This window comes from Microcebus murinus, chromosome 11, assembly GCF_040939455.1.
Source record: "Microcebus murinus isolate Inina chromosome 11, M.murinus_Inina_mat1.0, whole genome shotgun sequence".
NCBI lineage: Eukaryota > Metazoa > Chordata > Mammalia > Primates > Cheirogaleidae > Microcebus > Microcebus murinus.
The window spans coordinates 85,116,173-85,135,051 of record NC_134114.1 but is presented as its reverse complement, the minus strand read 5'-3'; the positions used below and the strand labels follow the sequence as shown (position 1 = coordinate 85,135,051).

Sequence of the window (18,879 nt, the reverse complement as noted above, 5' to 3'; positions counted from 1 at the left end):
ATAGTATACTCTGAATATGGTATTAGTAAACAGGTATGTTTTACTAGTATATCCAACTTAAATATTATTTCATTTACGTAATATCACTCTAGAAGATCAGTTTTTGTGTTATATATTCATTTGTTCTTTCTGATCTTTATTCATATATATTTTATATTGTTGTAAATCTAGTATATTCTATTTCTTCGATTTGGCCTAATTTTTAATATTCACCATTTATTTTGAGTTGTTGTAACCCCTGCTTCAAGTGTACACATTCTTATTTATTTAGTCATTTCTCTAAAAGACATTTAGACTTTGGCAAACTTTTGATATTGAAGATAGTTCTATGGTGAATAATTTAATACAGAGAAGGTATTCATTTTTATTAAATATTTCCTTGGGGTAAAAATCCCTAAAGCAGGAATTATAGGTCAAAGAATATGACTGTTTTCCTGGCTCTTCATGCATGCTGCTGACTTTTTTCCATAGAAACAAGCCAGTTTAAACGACCACAATTCATTCGTTGGTGAGCACATGGTAATTTGAATGCACTGCTTTTTTGCTGCCTCATCAGCTTTGGAACTTATCTGTTTTTAAATAACTGCTTGTTCAAAGCTGCAAGAGTGTGCTTTATTATTGTCTTCACAGGTTTATTTAATTAGCGTAACCACTTAAGCATATTTGCCAAGGTCTCATAGTAGTTGACTGTATCTTACTCTTAGCTTCCTCTAAAACGTTCAATATTGTTTTAAGAAACATTGTTTATTCTATAAACAATCAAACCAAAATATAGGCAACCTAAGCCGGAGAGCAATCATGCTAGTTGACAGACACACCAAAGCAAGCAGATCGTCCGCTTGTGATAACTCTTGAAACCGGCTGTCGTCTGCCCACAGCCTGCCTTTGATCAGGAAGGTCTTTCTCCACACTAGCACGTGCTCACGAATGAAGAAATGGCCCGGCATCTCTAACCTGAAATTTGGGTTGCCCTTGAAAGGAGGAGCTGGCAGCGCCTGGAGCTAGTGATTCGGCCTTTTTTTTTTCTCTTTAACTCTTAGTAAAGGATGATGAAAGTAAAGACAATCAAAAACAGATGGTCTGTTGACTAAATGTTGACTAAAGCAGCATTTCCCCTGCTCGACTTGGAGAAGCTATCCCGTTATCTGCTTAAGGAGGAAATTTTGCCTCTGTAGGCATGTCGTCTGGGACCACGCAGGTGTCACGCACATGTGCCGCCTCCTGCGTGCACGTGGGTCCGTGCGGGTCTCAGCCCGTGGGACGGGGGCTGTTCTTTGATCTTCTGCCTCGTTTGCCCAATGGATCACGGGGCACAAAGGAGAGAGACTACAGTTCTTCTTCTTAGAAGCCCAAACTCAAACTCTTGTTAGAGATTTTGTGAGGCGAAGAGTAGTGTGTCATGAGACAGGTTTTACAAGTATGTGAAATATAACTTTCTGTGGTGATGGAACTGTCCTCTCTCGGGGCTGCCCAGTGTGGCCACCACTAACCACATGTGGCCATTGAACATGTGAAGTATTACATGCAAGACTATGCAATGGAGGGACTGGAGCTTTCATTTTATTTAAATTAAAATGTAAATGATTTAAATAGCCACATACGGCTAGTGGCTGCAGTATTGGATAGTGCTAGTCTACGTCCAAATAATCTCCTTATAGGGTGTTATATTAATTACCTATTATATAACTGATAATGTACTACATCACATTTCTGAGGGTCGGGAATCTGGGAGTGGCTAGCTGGGTGGTTCAGGTCAAGCCGTCAGCTCAGGCTGTGTCATCTGAAACCTCCCGTGGCTGTTGGCTGGAGGCCCCAGTTCTTTCCCAGCTGTTGGCGGGAAGCCGTGGGCCTCTCTGTAGGACTCTTGAGAGTCTTCGAGCCCTGACAGCTGGCCTTCTTTGGAGAGGACGATCTGGAAGAAAGTGAAGTGAGAGAGAGTGGCCACGACGGAAGTCGTGGTGTTTTTTAACAGCCTAATTTAGGAAGCGACCTAGTGTCAGGTCTGCCGTGTTCTGTGAGCCGCACAGACCATGCCTGGTACAGCGTGGACGCCAGGGTGTGGGACTCTGGCTGAAAGCTGGCTCCCACGGAAGTGTCACCTTTCCCGTTTAGCTGGTCACCAGGACACCACACTGGCATCTCCCACCTTCATTGCTTCTCTTGCTTTTTTCTAGGACCTAGCTTAAAGTTTTATCGTTTAAAAAGGCCGTCCACTATTTAATGAGTATACAGAACAACAAGGAGGCCAGTGCAAAAGAACGAGCCACTGGCCTTGTCCGGGGAATACTCGTGGGCGGTTTCCTTGCCCGTGTGTGGGTGGTGAGGCCGAGGCTGACCCCAGCCACCTCCCCCGGGGACGGGCGCCGGTGTGGAAGGTGCCACCACGCCGCGCAGCTGAGGCGTGTGCTTGTGTTTCAGCGAGCAGTGCATCGAGGCCTACGAGCTCCTGCTGGCGCTGGCCGAGAGCGAGCAGAGCCTCATCCTGGGGCAGTTCCGAGCGGCCGGCGTGGGCTCCTCCCCTGGTACGTGCTTCCCAGGTCCCTCTTCCTCATCTTGTCCCCTGCCTCTCCTGCTCCCCGGCCCCCGTCTCAGCGGCTGGCCTTGCATCATCTCCCGACAGCGTGAAATTCAGTTGTCAGGTGTGTTTTTCGTTTTTCCTCATGGCTGAGTGGGTAAATTGTTTACGTTGAATGCAGCAAGAACTGGAGTAGAAACAGAACGACAGACGAGTTCAAACAAACAAGCCTGTTTAGGAAGCGCATTCTCCCGGGCTGACACGGGGCGGTGTGGAGCGGGGCCCACATCCATGATTAGAGGGGCCCGCTTGGCTGCAGCCACCTCGCCTCCCGCCACCCTCCAGGGGTCACTGGTCCTGCTGGCCTCACCTGTGCCTCAAGAGCCACACTGCCCTCCTCCTATCCCCAAATTTTTATTTTATTTTATTTTATTTTATTTTATTTTATTTTATTTTATTTTATTTTATTTATTTATTTATTTATTTTTACAGAGTCTCACTCTGTTGTCTGGGCTAGAGTGCTATGGCATCAGCCTAGCTCACAGCAACCTCAAACTCCCGGGCTTAAGTGATCCTCCTGCCTCAGCCTCCCGAGTAGCTGGGACTACAGGCATGCGCCACCACGCCCAGCTAATTTTTTTTTCTATATATATTTTTAATTGGCCAATTGATTTCTTTCTATTTTTAGTAGAGACAGGGTCTCACTCTTGCTCAGGCTGGTTTCGAACTCCTGAACTCAAGCGATCCACCCACCTCAGCCTCCCAGAGTGCTAACATTACAGGCGTGAGCCACTGCTCCCAGCCCTTATCCCACAATTTTGAGTAAGAGGAAGGCATATCTCACCGAAGAGGAGGGAGTCACGGCACGCTAGAGAGCAGCACTTGCTGAAACTCGACCAGTGCTTGTGACTCTGAGCCCTACAGCGATGTGAGGAGAACTACAGTAGAATAGTGCTAGAAATCAAGGTTCATTCATGTTGCAAAAAAAAAAAAAAAATAGAAAATAGTGCTTAAAAGAGGAAGAGAAAGGCTGCCGCCAGGCAGTGCGGAACTGCACCCAGACGCTGCCTTAGACTCTCCCTTTATAACAATGCAGCTGCTCTGCAGAAGCATCGGCAACTCAGCCGAAAGCAGAGGTGTGACTGGGTCACTCCAGAGCCAAAGGTGGTGGCGTGGGCAGGTCGGGTGTCCCCGTCCGTGGTGACCAGGCTGTCGTCACAGACTGGTTTTCAGCTATGAGCTTCCACTAGGGCTTGTCCTTCCGGGATGACCAAGACCTACAAAGCAGGTCACCATCTGGGCACCTTCCGAGCACACTCTCCTGTCCTCCTCACCAGCACCTCCCTTGCCTGGGGAGAGCTCTGCACTGCCCTGGCGTGTGTGTCCTCCTGCTTTGACATGCACAGGGATCTGAAAGTTGAGGGAAGAGAAGTGTTCATTTCCTGCTTTGTACCCAAGTTATGCAGCAAGGGAGCAAGCCTGCATTTGTATGGCTGGCCATCCTCTGCACGCCTCCCTCTGTTTTTTTTTTTCCCTTAATAGTATTACCAGCCCAACCCAGAAGTAGAAACTGTGCCAGCATTTCCATTAGAAACCTCATTTTTCAGGGTCTTTTAACTGAACCATAAAACTTTATTCCTCATATGAAACAGATCCTAAAATGATCTTGGCCTGCTGTCAGGTTTTTTTAATTATAACGTATTAAGAAAAATAATCAAAGGGGGAAAAAATCAATCATCTTATTTCCAGTTTGTATCAGAGGAACATCTTCACCTGTTCTGTCCTCGAAAGGTACCTTTTGTTAGGCTTGTACCTACTCAGTGCGGCTACCTGGTGTAGGAGCTGAAAGGGCTTAAATAAGTCTGCGTTTCAAATATTTAAAATCAATAATGAAATGCTTTGTGTTTACCTAATGCTGGTGGCTCATGTATACATTGATGAGACGAGCCATTCAGTAATGTCATGCCAACTTCAGAACAGAATTCAAATGCAGTCAGCTGGGGAAGTCGCTTATAAAAATGTCTTATTTGTGCAAAGAAGAGAAGCATGAAGGTTGTTGGAGAGGTGGCCAAGGGGGGTCCAGGGACTCTTGGGCGACATGCCCCGCCCCTCTCCTGCCCACTCCCCACAGTGCTGAGGGCTGGCTTAATTTTTAGCAGCTTCCCTTAAAACCTCGCTCTTCCATTCTGCTGACAGCAGCAGTTGGCGGATCACTCTGTGCTAACGTGCTGTATAGTTGTTGCATGGCAAAGACAGAACTAGTTTGTGACTTTCACCCACAGTATTAGTTATTATGCTTTTTTCCTTTGTTTCTTGTCACCTTCGTGGGCATTGATTATGTTACTCTAGTTGCTTTCGGTCAGTGGTCTTCGAATTGCACCGTGGGAAGCTGGAGGCATTTCTTTGGGGCTCAACAGTGGGCTTGTTTGGCGGGTAGGATGCTGGGTGTGTCCACCCACTTCACTCAGTTCGAAGTTTGCCATTTGTATATGTTAGCAAAACAGTTTGTTTGCTCTGGCGTAAGATTTCGTTTGAAAATATTCGGAAGAGCATGGATCCGTGCTGTTCAGGTAGCAAACTGGTGACTTGTTTGGCCAGCACATTTTTGTTTCTTTTTTTTTTTCTTTTAAGATTTTAATTTTTTTTAGAGCAGTTTTAGGCTCACAGCAAAATTGAGAGGAAGGTACAGAGATTTCCCAGGTACCCCCGTCCCCACACATGCACGTCCCCCACCAGGGTGGTACGTTAGTTGCAACTGATGAGCCTGCACAGACACGTCGTCACCACGCAGAGCCCACGGGTCACATCAGGGTCCACTGCTGGTGGTGAACGTTCTGACAAGCGCGTGAGGACATGCATCCACCATTAGAGCATCCCATAGAATAGTTCCACTGCCCTGAAAATCTTCTATCCTCTGCCTGTTCATTCCTCCCCCACCCCTGGTGACCCTTGATCTTTTTAGTATCTCCATAGTTTTGCACTTTCCAGCGCTGTTTTTAAAACACAACAAGAATGCGAACATCTTGGGCAGGGACTTCACTGCCTGGCTCTGTGCTGGCACCTACCACACTGTGACATCCTACTCCAGCCCTGACACTTTGCTGCTGGAGACATTTGTGTTTGCCACCATTACCAGGACAGGAGAAGGGTTGGGGTAGCATCAGTACAGAAAATACAGAACGAATCTCAAGTCCTTGTCTGAACCGTTAGTTGTGTCTCTCTTGCGACCCACCCAAAGCCCTAGCCAAGGCTGGAGATAGGACACCGTTTTGCCTCGATTTCTCCCTGCCCTCATTTACAAAGAAGCACTGATGCATGAAAGAATGGCCAAACGGTAGACTTATGGCTAAGTGGGAGGAGAAGCCAGGAACCTGGAAAATTATTTAACAGAAAATCATAGCCTGTTAGAGCTGGGAACAGGTCCTGGCAAGCACATTGGCCAAGCCCTTCGTGTGTCCACAAGGACACTGGAGTCCAGAGCAGAGACGTGCCTTCCCACATGCAGCTTCTAAGTGACAGAGCCGGGCCCAGAATGCAGATCCCCACGCCACACCCCCTCTGCCCTGAGTAACTGAGGGTCAGTGATGCAAAGTCACCCCCGGGCTTGCCTTGCCACAGACCTGTGTTGATTAATCCCTTGGCTTCTCTGCCACGTAGGAGACCAGTCAGGGGACGAAAACATCACTCAGATGCTCAAGCGAGCTCATGACTGCCGGAAGACAGCTGAGAATGCCGCCAAGGCCCTGCTCATGAAGCTGGACGGCAGCTGCGGGGGCGCCTTCGCCGTGGCCGGCTGCAGCGTGCAGCCCTGGGAGAGCCTGTCCTCCAACAGCCACACCAGGTACCCTCAGCCTTCCTGCCCGCGGTGGCCGTGCGTCCACGTGTCCTCAGCTCACTGCACTTGGCGTGTGGTGACCGTGTGGCTTGGGTAAAGGCAAAATGCACTTCAGGCTTGCAGGCTGCTCCAGCCAAAACTATGTCAGAGAACGAGAACGGGAGAGCCAGGAAGCAGCCTTCTCATTTTACCAACGTGGAAACTGCAGTCCAGAGAGGAGGGTTGATTTGCTACAGGGGTCCTCAAACTTTAAGCAGGGGGCCAGTTCACTGTCCCTCAGACTGTTGGAGGGCCGTTGGAGAGAGTGGGGCACATTCTGCACATGCGCACTGTGGGCCCGGGACGACTCGGCTGCTAAGCAGGACAGGCAGCGGCGGCAAAAACACCCGGTGGGCCGGGTAAATGTCCTCGGTGGGCCACAGTTTGAGGACCCCTGCTAGAAAGTGGTAGAGTGGATGTTCCCCTCTCGGTTTCCCATTGGCAGGACCCAGCCGTCTGCCTCAGTGTGTCCATTTACCTGTGCTGGGCCAGGTGTCCCAGGGGAGGGGACATTCCCAATAACGCACTTGGCCTGGCACCCACAAACAGAAGGGACTTCATTTCCTCTTGACTCCAGCAACAATTGACTTACTCAGTGAAGCGCAGATTATAATTTATTTTTTTTTCTCTTAAAACCAGATTCTTCTGTTTAAATACAGAAAGCAGATGCTCTTCTTAATGACTTTTCCAGATGTGTGTAATCTATGATTTCTGTGTTCATTTAGTATAGAAATGCAGTTCTCGTGTTGTCGGTGATGCCGTTCTGTTGAATTAGTAAGCGTTCAGGTGGCGGCAGTTGTGTTTCAGCAGCTTACGAGGCTTGTGCTACAGATCATTTGCTCACCCCTCCCCACCCCCAAAAATAATTTTATGGTTTTATTTTGAATCAGAGACAAAATTTGGAATCAGAAATGAGGATAATTTTCTCAGCATCTAATTATTAGAGATCAGGGTTTTGAATATTTGTTAGAAATACTTTATAAGTGAGCCTTGATTTCAAGACCATTTTCTTACAGAAATTTAATGTTGGGAGTATATTTAAGCTGGTTGAGATAAAGTCAGGACACAGAGTCACTATTTTCAAGTGTAGCCTCACTCAGGAATGGTCCCTGAACTAATTTCAGTCTCAAATGGATCTTCCCATTAGAGTACAAAGGTTTCTAGCTCTGATTTCACACAGTTCTCCTTAAAAATTCACTGTTGTCCTCCTGCCTAAATCAGAACAGCTCAGAGTGAGTACGAAAGAACCACACACCGGGCATTCATTTGTCGGTTCACGTTCTTAGAACCTGGTACAGGTAGACTACTAGACGTCACACGTAGGTTCAAAATAAAGTCCCAAACTACCAGACCCCTTTCATAATTATAGTAACCATAGTAATTTTGTTTGTATTAATAAATCCTGCATTTCTGGCTCAGAGACTCCCACAGGGCAAGTTTATGAAACACGAGAAAGAAGTGGAACTTCATGAGTTGCAGGTTTATGTGGCCCAGCAGCTGCCATTTCCTCTTGCTGGAACCAGCTGGCACGGAGAGTTCTTCTGATCAGAGTGGCATCTGGTACCCCGGGGCTCAGGAAAGGAACCTGAGGACCAGGCCTCCAGCGGCATTTCTGGTAGCACATAGGCAGCGCCTGACAACAGGAGGGTTAATGGTTCTAGAAAAGAGCAGGCAGAGGGTGGTTAACCAGCAAGGAGAATAAAAATGATAGCCAACCCTCAGTCGACTGTTGGCAGGAGCCCAGGGATGTTGCTATTTCATTCTTGAAAGCTACAGCCACGGTCCCATCAGAAATAGCAGTTGTCTCAGTGGGCAGAGTAACTAGGCTGGGTTTCCCGGATAGCTTTACCAACAGGTCATGACAAACAGGCCAATGGGCTAAACTGTCGGAAGGCAGAAATAGGAATTCTTAATCCAGCCCATCCTTTGCGTCGAGTGTCACAACTCCAGCTCGTTCTATGAAAGTGCAGTCACCAGTCTATATCCACAAAGGAACCGTGGCCAAGACAGAATTAGCCCGGGCAAGTCTGCTCGCACCAAGACTGGAATTGAGTCTTTTCTGTCTCCACGTCAGGTGGGGGTCCGGTCTGGGAGAGCCCCATGAGAACGGGGATTGTAGCCTCGCTGGGAACCTCTTTGCACCTCCAGGTGGCCGGGACACCACCCGGCCAGCCACTCACCCTGGGGCATAATCCCCAAATTGGAAAGGACGGCAGCAGAGCTCCCGAGGTGCCCAGCCCTCGCCCTGTAAGCTAGTCTGGATGAAGATGAAGTTTCCCTGGGCAGAAAGAAAGGCTGAGGAAAGTGGAATCATATCCATTGCAAAGGGGAATGAAAAGGGCAGAAACAGCTGTCTAATTAGGACAGGCCTCTGCCACCACCATCCGCCAGCCTCAGGGAACGAGAGCTGGACTAGGTGTGGCCATTGTCACAGTCAGGAGGGTCCCTCCGGAGTCCTTGGGATTAATGCTCATTCGTGCTAGTGAGCCCTAAAGACCAGCCCAGACACGCCCCTCTATATGACAGCAAGGTGACCAGCCCTCTTGTGCTCAAATGTCCTTGTCACTTATCTTTTAGATTCTATGAGAATAAGGTAGAGACATGAAGTACTTTTTTTTTTCTTTTAAGACCCAACTTCCTGATTTCAAAAGAACTGTAGGCTCGTTGTAAAAGTAAGCAATGAAAACCCCAGCAGCACAAAATGCGTAGTACACAAAAGTTCTCCATGCCAGGACCCTCTCTGGCAAAGACACTAGAAACAGTTTGGGGTATATTCCCACAGAATTAACTACACTTTTTATTAGTTAAGATGCCTGGGTGCAAAGGATGGAAACGTGCTCAAATAGCTCAAATAGAAAGGGTCTCACAGGAAGGCTGTCCGGCGTCGCACACGGGAGCTGCGTGCTGGGCAGGGCTGCAGTGACCCAGGGCAGCCGCAGAGCCAGGCTCCTGGGCACAGCCAGGCCGGGCTCCACGTGTCCCGCCTGTGTGGCCCCTGCATGTGGCTTTCATTCTCCTTCCTACTGCAGGCCGCCTTCCCCAGGTGATGCCAGCACAGCACCTGCATTTGTGCACGTGGCTGACTGGTTTCTCTGGTGACAAGGAAGAAAATCCTGGGGGAAGGACGTCTTGCCCATCTGGGCTCAGACGCTTACCCTGGTCATCAGGGGCTATAGCAGGGTGGCGTCATGGCAGTTCCCTCTGGGGCCACCTGGATGGAGAAGAAGCAGGGTGGGCCCCAGCAAAAGAGCTTGGAAAGCAGGTACTCAGCAGACGAAAATATGGGACCTTTAAAAACAGGACTGCATCTAACTTAACAAAGATCCTGTTACGTGGACTCTCGTGAAACGTGCATTTTCCTCTTAGTGTTATATATTCTTATACATTTTTCCATATGCGTCATTCTTTCTAATAGTTGGATAGTTTTCCACTGGACAGCAGTAGCACCATGTATTTAAACAGCTTCCTCTTGTTAGACGTTCTTATCCAGTTTTCTACGTTGCTGCAGCCACTATCCTTGTCCTTATACCCATCCCTCGTGTGCAGTTTCTGTGAGACCGGTTCTGAGAAGTAGCATTGGCTGGCTCAAAAATTAATAATATTTCAAATGTCAAATAGTCCTCTGCACATAATCCAGTTATTCTCCTACAGCCAGTGTGTGAGAGGGCCTCTTCCTCCACTAGCTAAGACTGGGTGATATACATATTTTTCAATTTGTCCAATCTGTAGGCAAAAAAATGTCCTTAATGTTTCCATTTGTACCTCTTAATTGTTAGTGGTTTAAAATCATTTATACTGTTTATTCTAATGCCAAGTAGACTGTTAGTAACAGTATAGCTGTCAGGCCTACAGGGTGTCTATCTTGGTGTGTTAGCAGTAACCAAATTAGGAATGGGTTAATATTTGTTTTAGACATGCCTGGTTTCCAACGCCATTGTGACGACCCCTTTAAAAATGCCTGCATAAGTAGAATTTATCTCCTAAATATTTCCATTTCTTATTTTCACTACCACTGTCAGCTGAGCTGTTAGGAGCTTTTTGGACCCAGGTAGTTTTGTAGGACGGTAGTTATCTGACAGCAGATTTTCCCATGTCCATATTTTGTCAGACAGTTGTAGGACAATTTGTTAGATAATTTACCACATTTAACTTCGGTTTCTCCTCCTAGAGAATTCTGATAATCATTGCAGAAAATACAACTCCTAAGAGGTTTAGAGTTTTAAGTGTTTGTAGTCCCTTGCTACAAACCTCTTGTTCGAAAAAGGGGATGGATAAAAGATACAGGCAGTTGGCAAGGCTCAACCTTCCCTTTAGAGAAACAGGGCCACTTAGGAGTGGCTTTAGTGCCAAATATCACCTGGACTGACCCCGTCCTCCAAATAAATTCCGAATGTTCAGCACGACAGATGCCCGGCCCATGGCACTTTCCTTCTAAAAATGAGCTGCTCCTTGATGGAAATCGGTTCTCAACTGGGGTAACACGCCCATAAAAAAAACTTCAGGAAAATTCCATCACTGATGTTTGAGGCAAAAGAAATCTCCTCCTAACCTTCTGCCAAGGTGAGCTGAGGGAGCTGAAGAAAAATGAGTTTCTCCTAATGAGCAGGCCGGGGAGGCATCTTGAGGACAGGGATGGGGATGGTGGAAAGGGACAGAGAGATGGTGTGTGACCCAGATAGCTGTTCTAACGGCACGTCCCACGGTGGGTCCTCCCGAGGCCCCCAGCCCTGCCTTCCCTGGGCGAATGTCGCAAGGGAGAGCCGATGGCAGGAGCTGCGGCAGATCGTCCGTGGAAGGAAGGCGACAGCCACGCGTCCTGGCCCAGCTCCTCTAAAAGCCAGAGCGAGACACACGTGTGCGGCCAGGGTTTTCTTCTCGGCCGCCTTGCCCGCTTTCCCTCTCTCGGAACACAAGCGGCTGCCGCCTGGAGAGCAGGAGCAATGCGGCCAGCCGCAGGGAGTGATGGATTCCCCGGGGACAGCTGAGATCATCCGCATTCCAAGCCGGAGAGTTAATGGATGACTTAGCCCTGGCCCAGGCGGGCAGCAGGCCCGGGAGACTGCCTGCACCTTCATCTGCGGGAGGCCGGAGAAAGGGTTGGGGCTTCCCCTCCTTTTACCTCTGTGGCATCGTACCCCGCAGTGGAACATTAGGCGCAGAAGGCAGAATTGTGATTAACCTCGCCTGGTCTGTTCCCTGCTGGTGTCGTTAGAAGGAGGAGAGGGAAGTCGGACGGGCTGTGGGGCTTATCTGGAAATTCAGCTTTCCTCTGGCTAAAAGCATTTGAAACCTCTGAGTCTGTGCACTGAGATCTTCTGTTCTTTTTTTCTTATTTTCTTCCTTTCTGAAAACCATACTTATACCAAAGAAGGCAAAACAAAAACCTTCCCTGTCCAGCCAGGAATCAGGGTCTGGGCCCAAGAGGGTAGCAGAGCCCATCAGTCCTGGCCCACTCAACGTTCATGTTCTCCTGGAAGGTTCTAGGTGGTTTCTCAAGTCCCTGCAAGCACTGGCTTCTTTTCTCCTCCATTGGGTGGAGGTTTTCTAGACAGCCCGTAGATGGCTGACAGCCCTAGGGGATCCCTGAGTCTGGCTTAGGTGTTGGAGGGCTGCGGGCACAGCTGTCAGGAAGGTAAACACCTGTCCCTCCTCCTCCAAAGTAAGTGCTGTGTGGTCACACTAGCTGGTCCTGCATGCTCTAGGACTGTCATATTCTTTCCACAGCCAGGTAAGGTAGGAACAATTAATGTTACTATTTACTGCAGCCCAAAAAGGTTGGGAAGGTTACTCAGGGCCATAAGTTAGGAAGCAGCAGAGGAAGAACATTTATTCAGGTCTGACTGATGTCAGAGACCTGCTCACAGTCACTGGCACCCGCCAGAGCAGCCCAGGAGCGCAGTGGTCTCTACCTAGAAGATTTGGCAGTGTCCCACAGGCAACTAAGCGAATGCCCACTTACCCTGTGGGGTAGACCACTGGTTCCCAGACCTGTACATGCACCCGAATCACCTAAAGGATGTATGAAAACCCAGATTGCTGGGCCCACTCCCAGCGCTCGTGACTCTGTAGGTCTCGAGGGTGAAGCTGCTGTCAGCCCCCACGGGCCCCAGACTGCCCGAGGACTGGCTGCGTGGGGTGCGCCTTATTCTGAGCCACTGGCCTCATGATAGCCCTGGGCGCAGTTTTCCAGCAGCGCTCACCCTTTCAAGGTGCCTTGGTCCTCTAGACACACTCCCAGGCCACTGCAGGCTGGGGGGGTCTGGCTGGGTGCTCCTCAAGGCTGGCAGCCCCTGCCTGGTCACCATTCGGCACACGCCGCCAGGGCCCCGTGGCCCAGCCTGAGTGCTCGTGGTGGTCGCTGTGCTTGGACTGTGCTGTGGAGGTCTGGGGGCAGCGCCCTTTCAAAGTGGCGTGTGCCGCCTCTCGCACACCTGTGTTTTTCATGGCACAAGATACGAGTGACACAAGTAGAGTGAAACACCCCCATCCGTGCCCCTCCTTCCGCCCCCGCCCCCAGGGGACTGCGGCCACAGCCTGGATACGAGCACCCCCATCCACAGATCACTCGTAGGTATTTTGTTCTGCAACTTCTTTGTTCCCTTAACGCAGTATCCCTTTTTTAAGTCCTGACCACATGTACACCGATTTTTATCACATGTGTTATTTTTCATTCTGTCTCCTCACTTAAAACTTCACTGTTGCCATAATTTATCACTATGATAGCCACATAATTTCCCTCCTTTTGATATACATGATCATTCGCTAAACCGTATTTTAGATTATATTTCATGAAGCATCTTCGTGTGTGTATCGTTTTGCTTCTATGGAATTGTTTCCTTAGAGATTCGTGTCTGAGGTCCACAGCATTGAATCCAAGGGCGTAAACGTTTCTATTGTCCTTCATACCTGGTTCTTTCCTAAGAGGCAGTATCATTTCAATAAGCCACGAAGAAAACTTATTTTGGACGCCACCTCAGCCCGCTGGGCAGACGGCGTGTGCGGAAGAGTGGGGAGGAAGGCCGGGCGCGGTGGCTCACGCCTGTAATCCTAGCTCTCTGGGAGGCCGAGGCGGGTGGATTGCTCAAGGTCAGGAGTTCAAAACCAGCCTGAGCAAGAGCGAGACCCCGTCTCTACTATAAATAGAAAGAAACTAATTGGCCAACTGATATATATATAAAAAAAATTAGCCGGGCATGGTGGCGCATGCCTGTAGTCCCAGCTACTCGGGAGGCTGAGACAGAAGGATCGCTCGAGCCCAGGAGTTTGAGGTTGCTGTGAGCTAGGCTGACGCCACGGCACTCACTCTAGCCTGGGCAACAAAGCGAGACTCTGTCTCAAAAAAAAAAAAAAAAAAAAAAAAAAGAAGAGTGGGGAGGAGGGATCGTGTGGCGACAACTTGCAGACGTGTGGCGGGTCCTGTTTTTCTTTCTTCTCAGCACGACCAGCTCCACAGCCAGCAGCTGCGACACGGAGTTCACTAAGGAGGACGAGCAGCGGCTGAAGGATTACATCCAGCAGCTCAAGAACGACAGGGCCGCCGTCAAGCTGACCATGCTGGAGCTGGAGAGCATCCACATTGATCCCCTCAGCTACGACGTCAAGCCCCGGGGAGACAGCCAGCGGCTGGACCTGGAAAACGCCGTGCTGATGCAGGAGCTGATGGCCATGAAGGTACGTGCCGGGGTGTCATCAGAAGGATGGCCTCTGAGAGCGGGTCCAGCAGGTGGTGACGGATCGACCTCACCCATGCTCCGTCACCTCCACCCTGTCGAGGAGCCAGAGCCTCGTTTGCAGGCGGGGATGGTTTCAGTATGTCTGGGGTTATTTGCACTGGATATTCCTGGGTGGTGAGTGGAGGATTTCTTGGGGTGTCCCAGCCCAGCTTTGGAGCCTCATCCTTTGAGAGAAGCCAGATCAGACCTCTGCAGGAGGGAGTAAGTCTCTGTCCACCTAAGATGACCCCAATCTCAGGATGCTGGAAAGTGCCCCTGGCTTGCTGCTGATAATGTGAACTTGAGGCTAGGGTAGAACAGGTGAGGCCAGTTGCAGGATCTGGCTGAGAGCCCTGGCTTCTGACACCCCGACCCCTTTGGTACAAATTTGAGCCCACTTGGGCATCGTGCCCCCCCAGTGAAGGTTTGCAGGGCTGCTCAGGTCAGCGTTTCCCGATCAGATCCAGAGCAGTTCACCCGCTGGTGGAGTTACCTGCCGGCATTTCTGGAGCAGGGGTAGCTTTCTTGGAAAGCCAGTACCGCTCATTGGGAAGTGGTGAAATGCCATCGCTTCGGCGGGACACAGTCTGCACGTTTCCAGCCAGGGGTGCCAGGCTGCAGCCTTTCACCTGCTGCCGGCTCTCAGAGGGCAGCTGTGGTGTAGTCATGACTATGTGACTGTGATGTGATTACTTGTCCCTGATTGCTGGCACAAAGCTTCCAAAACCCTTGGAATTTCCCGCATGATAGGAATGTTTTGTTACGCTGATGATGTGACTCATGGTAGGCCCCTTGACAGCTTCAGGATGTGGGCTGGTCACCACAAGGAGGAGCCCATGATGGAGGGTTGGGATTTTCAGCTACCTGACTCCTCCTAGGAAGGGGAGAAGAGACAGAGCTTGAGTGCATCATGTGGCCGATGATTTAATCAATTCTATCTGTTTAGTGAGACCCCAGTAAAAACTCTGACACTCAGAGAAGCTTCCCAGTGGTGAACATATTGAGGCACCAACAGCCTGACTCAACGAGGAGAGGGCACAGGAAGGAGATCTGTGTTCAGGATTCTCTTGGAGCTCACCCTGTGTGTGCTTGTTACAATAAAACTGTAACTGCTAGTGTAGTGCTTTCCTTGGTTCCATGAGATGTTCTAGCGAGTTATCGACCCTGAGAGGGTCGTGGGCTCCCCCACGTTTGCAGGCAGAAGTACAAATGGCCTGGTGTTCGTCCCACTGCAGGCACGTGGCTGGCGTTGAAGTGAGAGCAGTCTATGGAGAACTTGGCCTCAGCCTGGGCATGGTCTGTGCTAACTCTGTGTAGTTAGTGTCAGAATTGTGCTGCAGCCCACCCAGCTGGGCTGGAAACAGAATAATAGCTGGTGGGGATCGTGGACCTGTGTCACTGCAGCCTGCGTCTCGCCAGACCCACAGCAGAGGTGGGAACTCGCCTGGGGCTGCCCCTGCAGGTCCTGGGTCAGCACAGGGCTCCGCTGCAGATATGGGAGAATTGGGGGCTGGAAGTCACATTCCCAAACCTGCTTTCCAGATTCGGCTCTCCTGCGGGCAGAGGCCTAACTTGCACGGCCTTGGATGCTGCCATGCCTCTGGCTCCCAGGAGTGGAAATGTGAGGGAGGTGCTCCCGGGGGTAGAAGGAGGGTCACAAGCAGGAACTGGAGGCAAGTCCAGCAGGCCAGAGTGTGCTGTGGCGGCGCTGAGTTCATAGCTCCTAACCGGTCTCCTCTGTTGGGGTCAATGCTGTCCCCAGAGAAGAACCCTGGTTACAACGTGGAGAGGCGCTGTTGGCAACAGCCGTCCCAGCACACTCAGAGGTGGCTTGTTCAGCACATCCCATCTGCGGTGGCTGCTGGGGTCTGGGAAGATGCCAGGCAGTGGCAACAGATGCAGGAATCTCACCTCCTTCCCTCAGCCCAGTCGTGTCCAGACGTGCTTATGTTCAGCCACCCGCTGAGCTCAGACCCTGACTTCTCTCTCTGGAGCCGTCGCACGTTGCCTTGGCTCTGATTTCTCCTGTTGTTGCTCACAAGCCGGCCTCGGCTCCACGATCAAGGTGACTTCCCCCTCAATCGTGAAAGTCACGATTTTGTGGCCCGTCGCACCCTATGCCATGAGCTCCGGGGCTGCCCTTCCGATATTTATTCCAAACGTCATGTTTTCTTTGGCTAAAGACTGAGGTTTTCCTTTTCATATTCTGGCCAGTGTGTGGCATGAATCAATTCAGTGGTATTCCAGCCAGGAAAGACATTTTTGTTGGAATAAAAGCTCTAATATTCCCTTTGCCACTTGAAAATAAAATGTGTACTGATCTTAAACATTTTCTAAAGGAGTAGAAACTGTGAAAAGCTCGGAGGGGAACGATCCATAACCGTGATCCAGGGCGGCCATCGCTGGCATCCGGCTCGGCACCCTTCCTGCAAATCTCTCCACGGCTGAACACGGGAGTCCTCTCCTCTTCCCGCGGGTCCCTCCCGGGCACTGGGGCTCTGTGCTCGCCCGCCCCACATCCGGTCTCCAGCAGGTCACGCTGCATCGCACCCTGTTGTTCTAGGGTACAACTGCCGAGAAACTCATTTTCTAGATTATTATTCTCACTTCTTTTACATGATTTTTTAGGAAATACATTTTCATTGCTAGGTGATCTAATTGGTTCCTTTGCAAATCCACTCTTATTTTTTACTTTCTTTTTTTCTTTTAGACAGAGTCTCTTTCTTGTTGCCCGGGCTAGAGTGCCATGGCATCAGCCTCGCTCACAGCAACCTCAGACTCCTGGGCTCAAGTGATCCTCCTGCCTCAGCCTCCCTAGTAGCTGGGACTGCAGGCATGTGCCACCATGCCAGGCTAACTTTTTCTATATATTTTTAGTTGGTCAATTAATTTCTTTCTATTTTTAGTAGAGACGGGGTCTTTCGCTTGCTCAGGCTGGTCTCAAACTCCTGAGCTCAAACAATCCGCCCACCTCGGCCTCCTAGAATGCTAGGATTACAGGTGTGAGAGCCACCTCGCCCAGTCCTGTCCTTTCACTATGACTCCTGTTCCTTTATCTGTTTAATTGTTTTAGATCTATGTTTGCTAGTTTTTCACATTGTTGTTTCTGCTTCTTGTATCTGCCGCTTCCAGGTCAGTGCTGTTCCTTTTCGTTTCCTTGGTTCGGGCACAGGGGCGAGAATGCAAGTTCTGGCCCATTTCCGTGGACATTGTTTCCCATGGGGTCCCGCGGATCCCGGGTTGCAGCTGTCCCCTCAGAGTGGCTCTACGGTGTTCAGACCTGCTGGGACCCACGGTGTCCGAGGGTTAAGACTGCTCTTTGTTACATTCTTGGCTGGGGATTCCCGCACCACACCTGCACATGACTCGAGTTTGAGGTTTGACTCCTCAAAAGAGATTTTTTTCCTCCTTTTCCTGCCCAGAGCCTGAGAGATGACAAGTTTCTTAGCCACATCTCCAGAAAGGAAGCTTTCCAGTCTCTCAGTCTTGGCAGTGCGTCGAGAGTCCCAGCTCACGGAGGCCAGGGCCCGGCCCTCGCACAGACGTTACGGCCCAGGGCCCGGGGCTGCAGACCGGCCTGAGGCCCCTGTGAGCCGGCCCCTGTCCGTCTTGCCGGTCCCCTCTGGCGGAGTCCCCTCTCCGCCTCTGGGGCGCCCGTGGACTTATCCTCCCTTCTTTGAAGCATGCAGTTATGTTTGTCCTGGAAGCCACCATCCACATTAGCTCAGTGTTGCCAGAGCCTTCAGAATCCCGCTTGTAATGCAGAAGATGAGAAGCCTTCTGGGTATGGAAACACATTCCATTCTGGTTTTCGTGGCTGAGCTTCAGGAGGAAAAAGGTTTGGTGGGTGTTCTGGGTAGACACTGAGCACACTGACTAATGTCCCCTAGACCTGAGCGTGACAAGCCTGGTGGGTGCCCTCCAGCTATTTCCCCACCGTTTTTTTGTTTTTTTTTTTTGTTTGTTTTTTTTTTTTTTGAGACAAGAGTCTTGCTTTGTTGCCCAGGCTACAGTGAGTGCCGTGGCGTCAGCCTAGCTCACAGCAACCTCAAACTCCTGGGCTCAAGCGATCCTCCTGCCTCAGCCTCCCGAGTAGCTGGGACTACAGGCATGCGCCACCATGCCCCGCTAATTGTTTCTATATATATTAGTTGGCCAATTAATTTCTTTCTATTTATAGTAGAGACAGGGTCTCGCTCTTGCTCAGGCTGGTTTCGAACTCCTGACCTGGAGCAATCCGCCCACCTCGGCCTCCCAGAGTGCTAGGATTACAGGCGTGAGCCACTGTGCCGGGCCTATTTCCCCACCTTGGAGGGTGAGCACAGCTAGCCCCAGCTGACTCACTCAGGAGAGCCCAGCAGATCCGCGGCCTGTGACCTCAGAGAAGGGTTACCTCAGGGGTGGCCAGAACCAGTGACGTTGGTGAGTCCATCTTAGGTGTGACTCAGCTTTATGAGGAATCCTTTCGAGAAGGGATCACAGAGCTCACTGGGGGCGCCGGGCATGTGGCGGTCCACTCACCCCCGGCAGAGGACAGGAGTCATGTTAGGGCCCATCTTGGAGGGCAAGGGGCAGCAGAGCTTGGTGCCTACAACCCAGGCTCTCAGCTGGACGGCCTGGGTTCACACTCTGGCTCCACAGCTTAACCCGGTGGCCATGAGCAGGTGAACTTCCCTCTGTGGTGCCTCAGTTTCCCATCTGTAAGTGGAGATACTCAGAATACCTCAGGTTGGGAGGCTTAAATGAGATACTTCAGGTGAACACTTAAAACAATGTCA

The 18,879-nt window shown here is 50.3% G+C and overlaps 1 protein-coding gene across 1 annotated transcript in view; it reads left to right on the top strand.

Moving 5' to 3' along the window:
- MCC (MCC regulator of Wnt signaling pathway) overlaps positions 1-18,879 on the top strand; it is a 267,530-nt gene that overhangs the window by 220,914 nt on the left and 27,737 nt on the right. Inside the window, exons 11-13 of the mRNA XM_012763744.3 lie at positions 2,419-2,522; positions 6,173-6,356; positions 13,826-14,060. Of these exons, the coding sequence (XP_012619198.1) occupies positions 2,419-2,522; positions 6,173-6,356; positions 13,826-14,060 (523 nt within the window). The remainder of the gene's footprint in view (positions 1-2,418; positions 2,523-6,172; positions 6,357-13,825; positions 14,061-18,879) is intronic.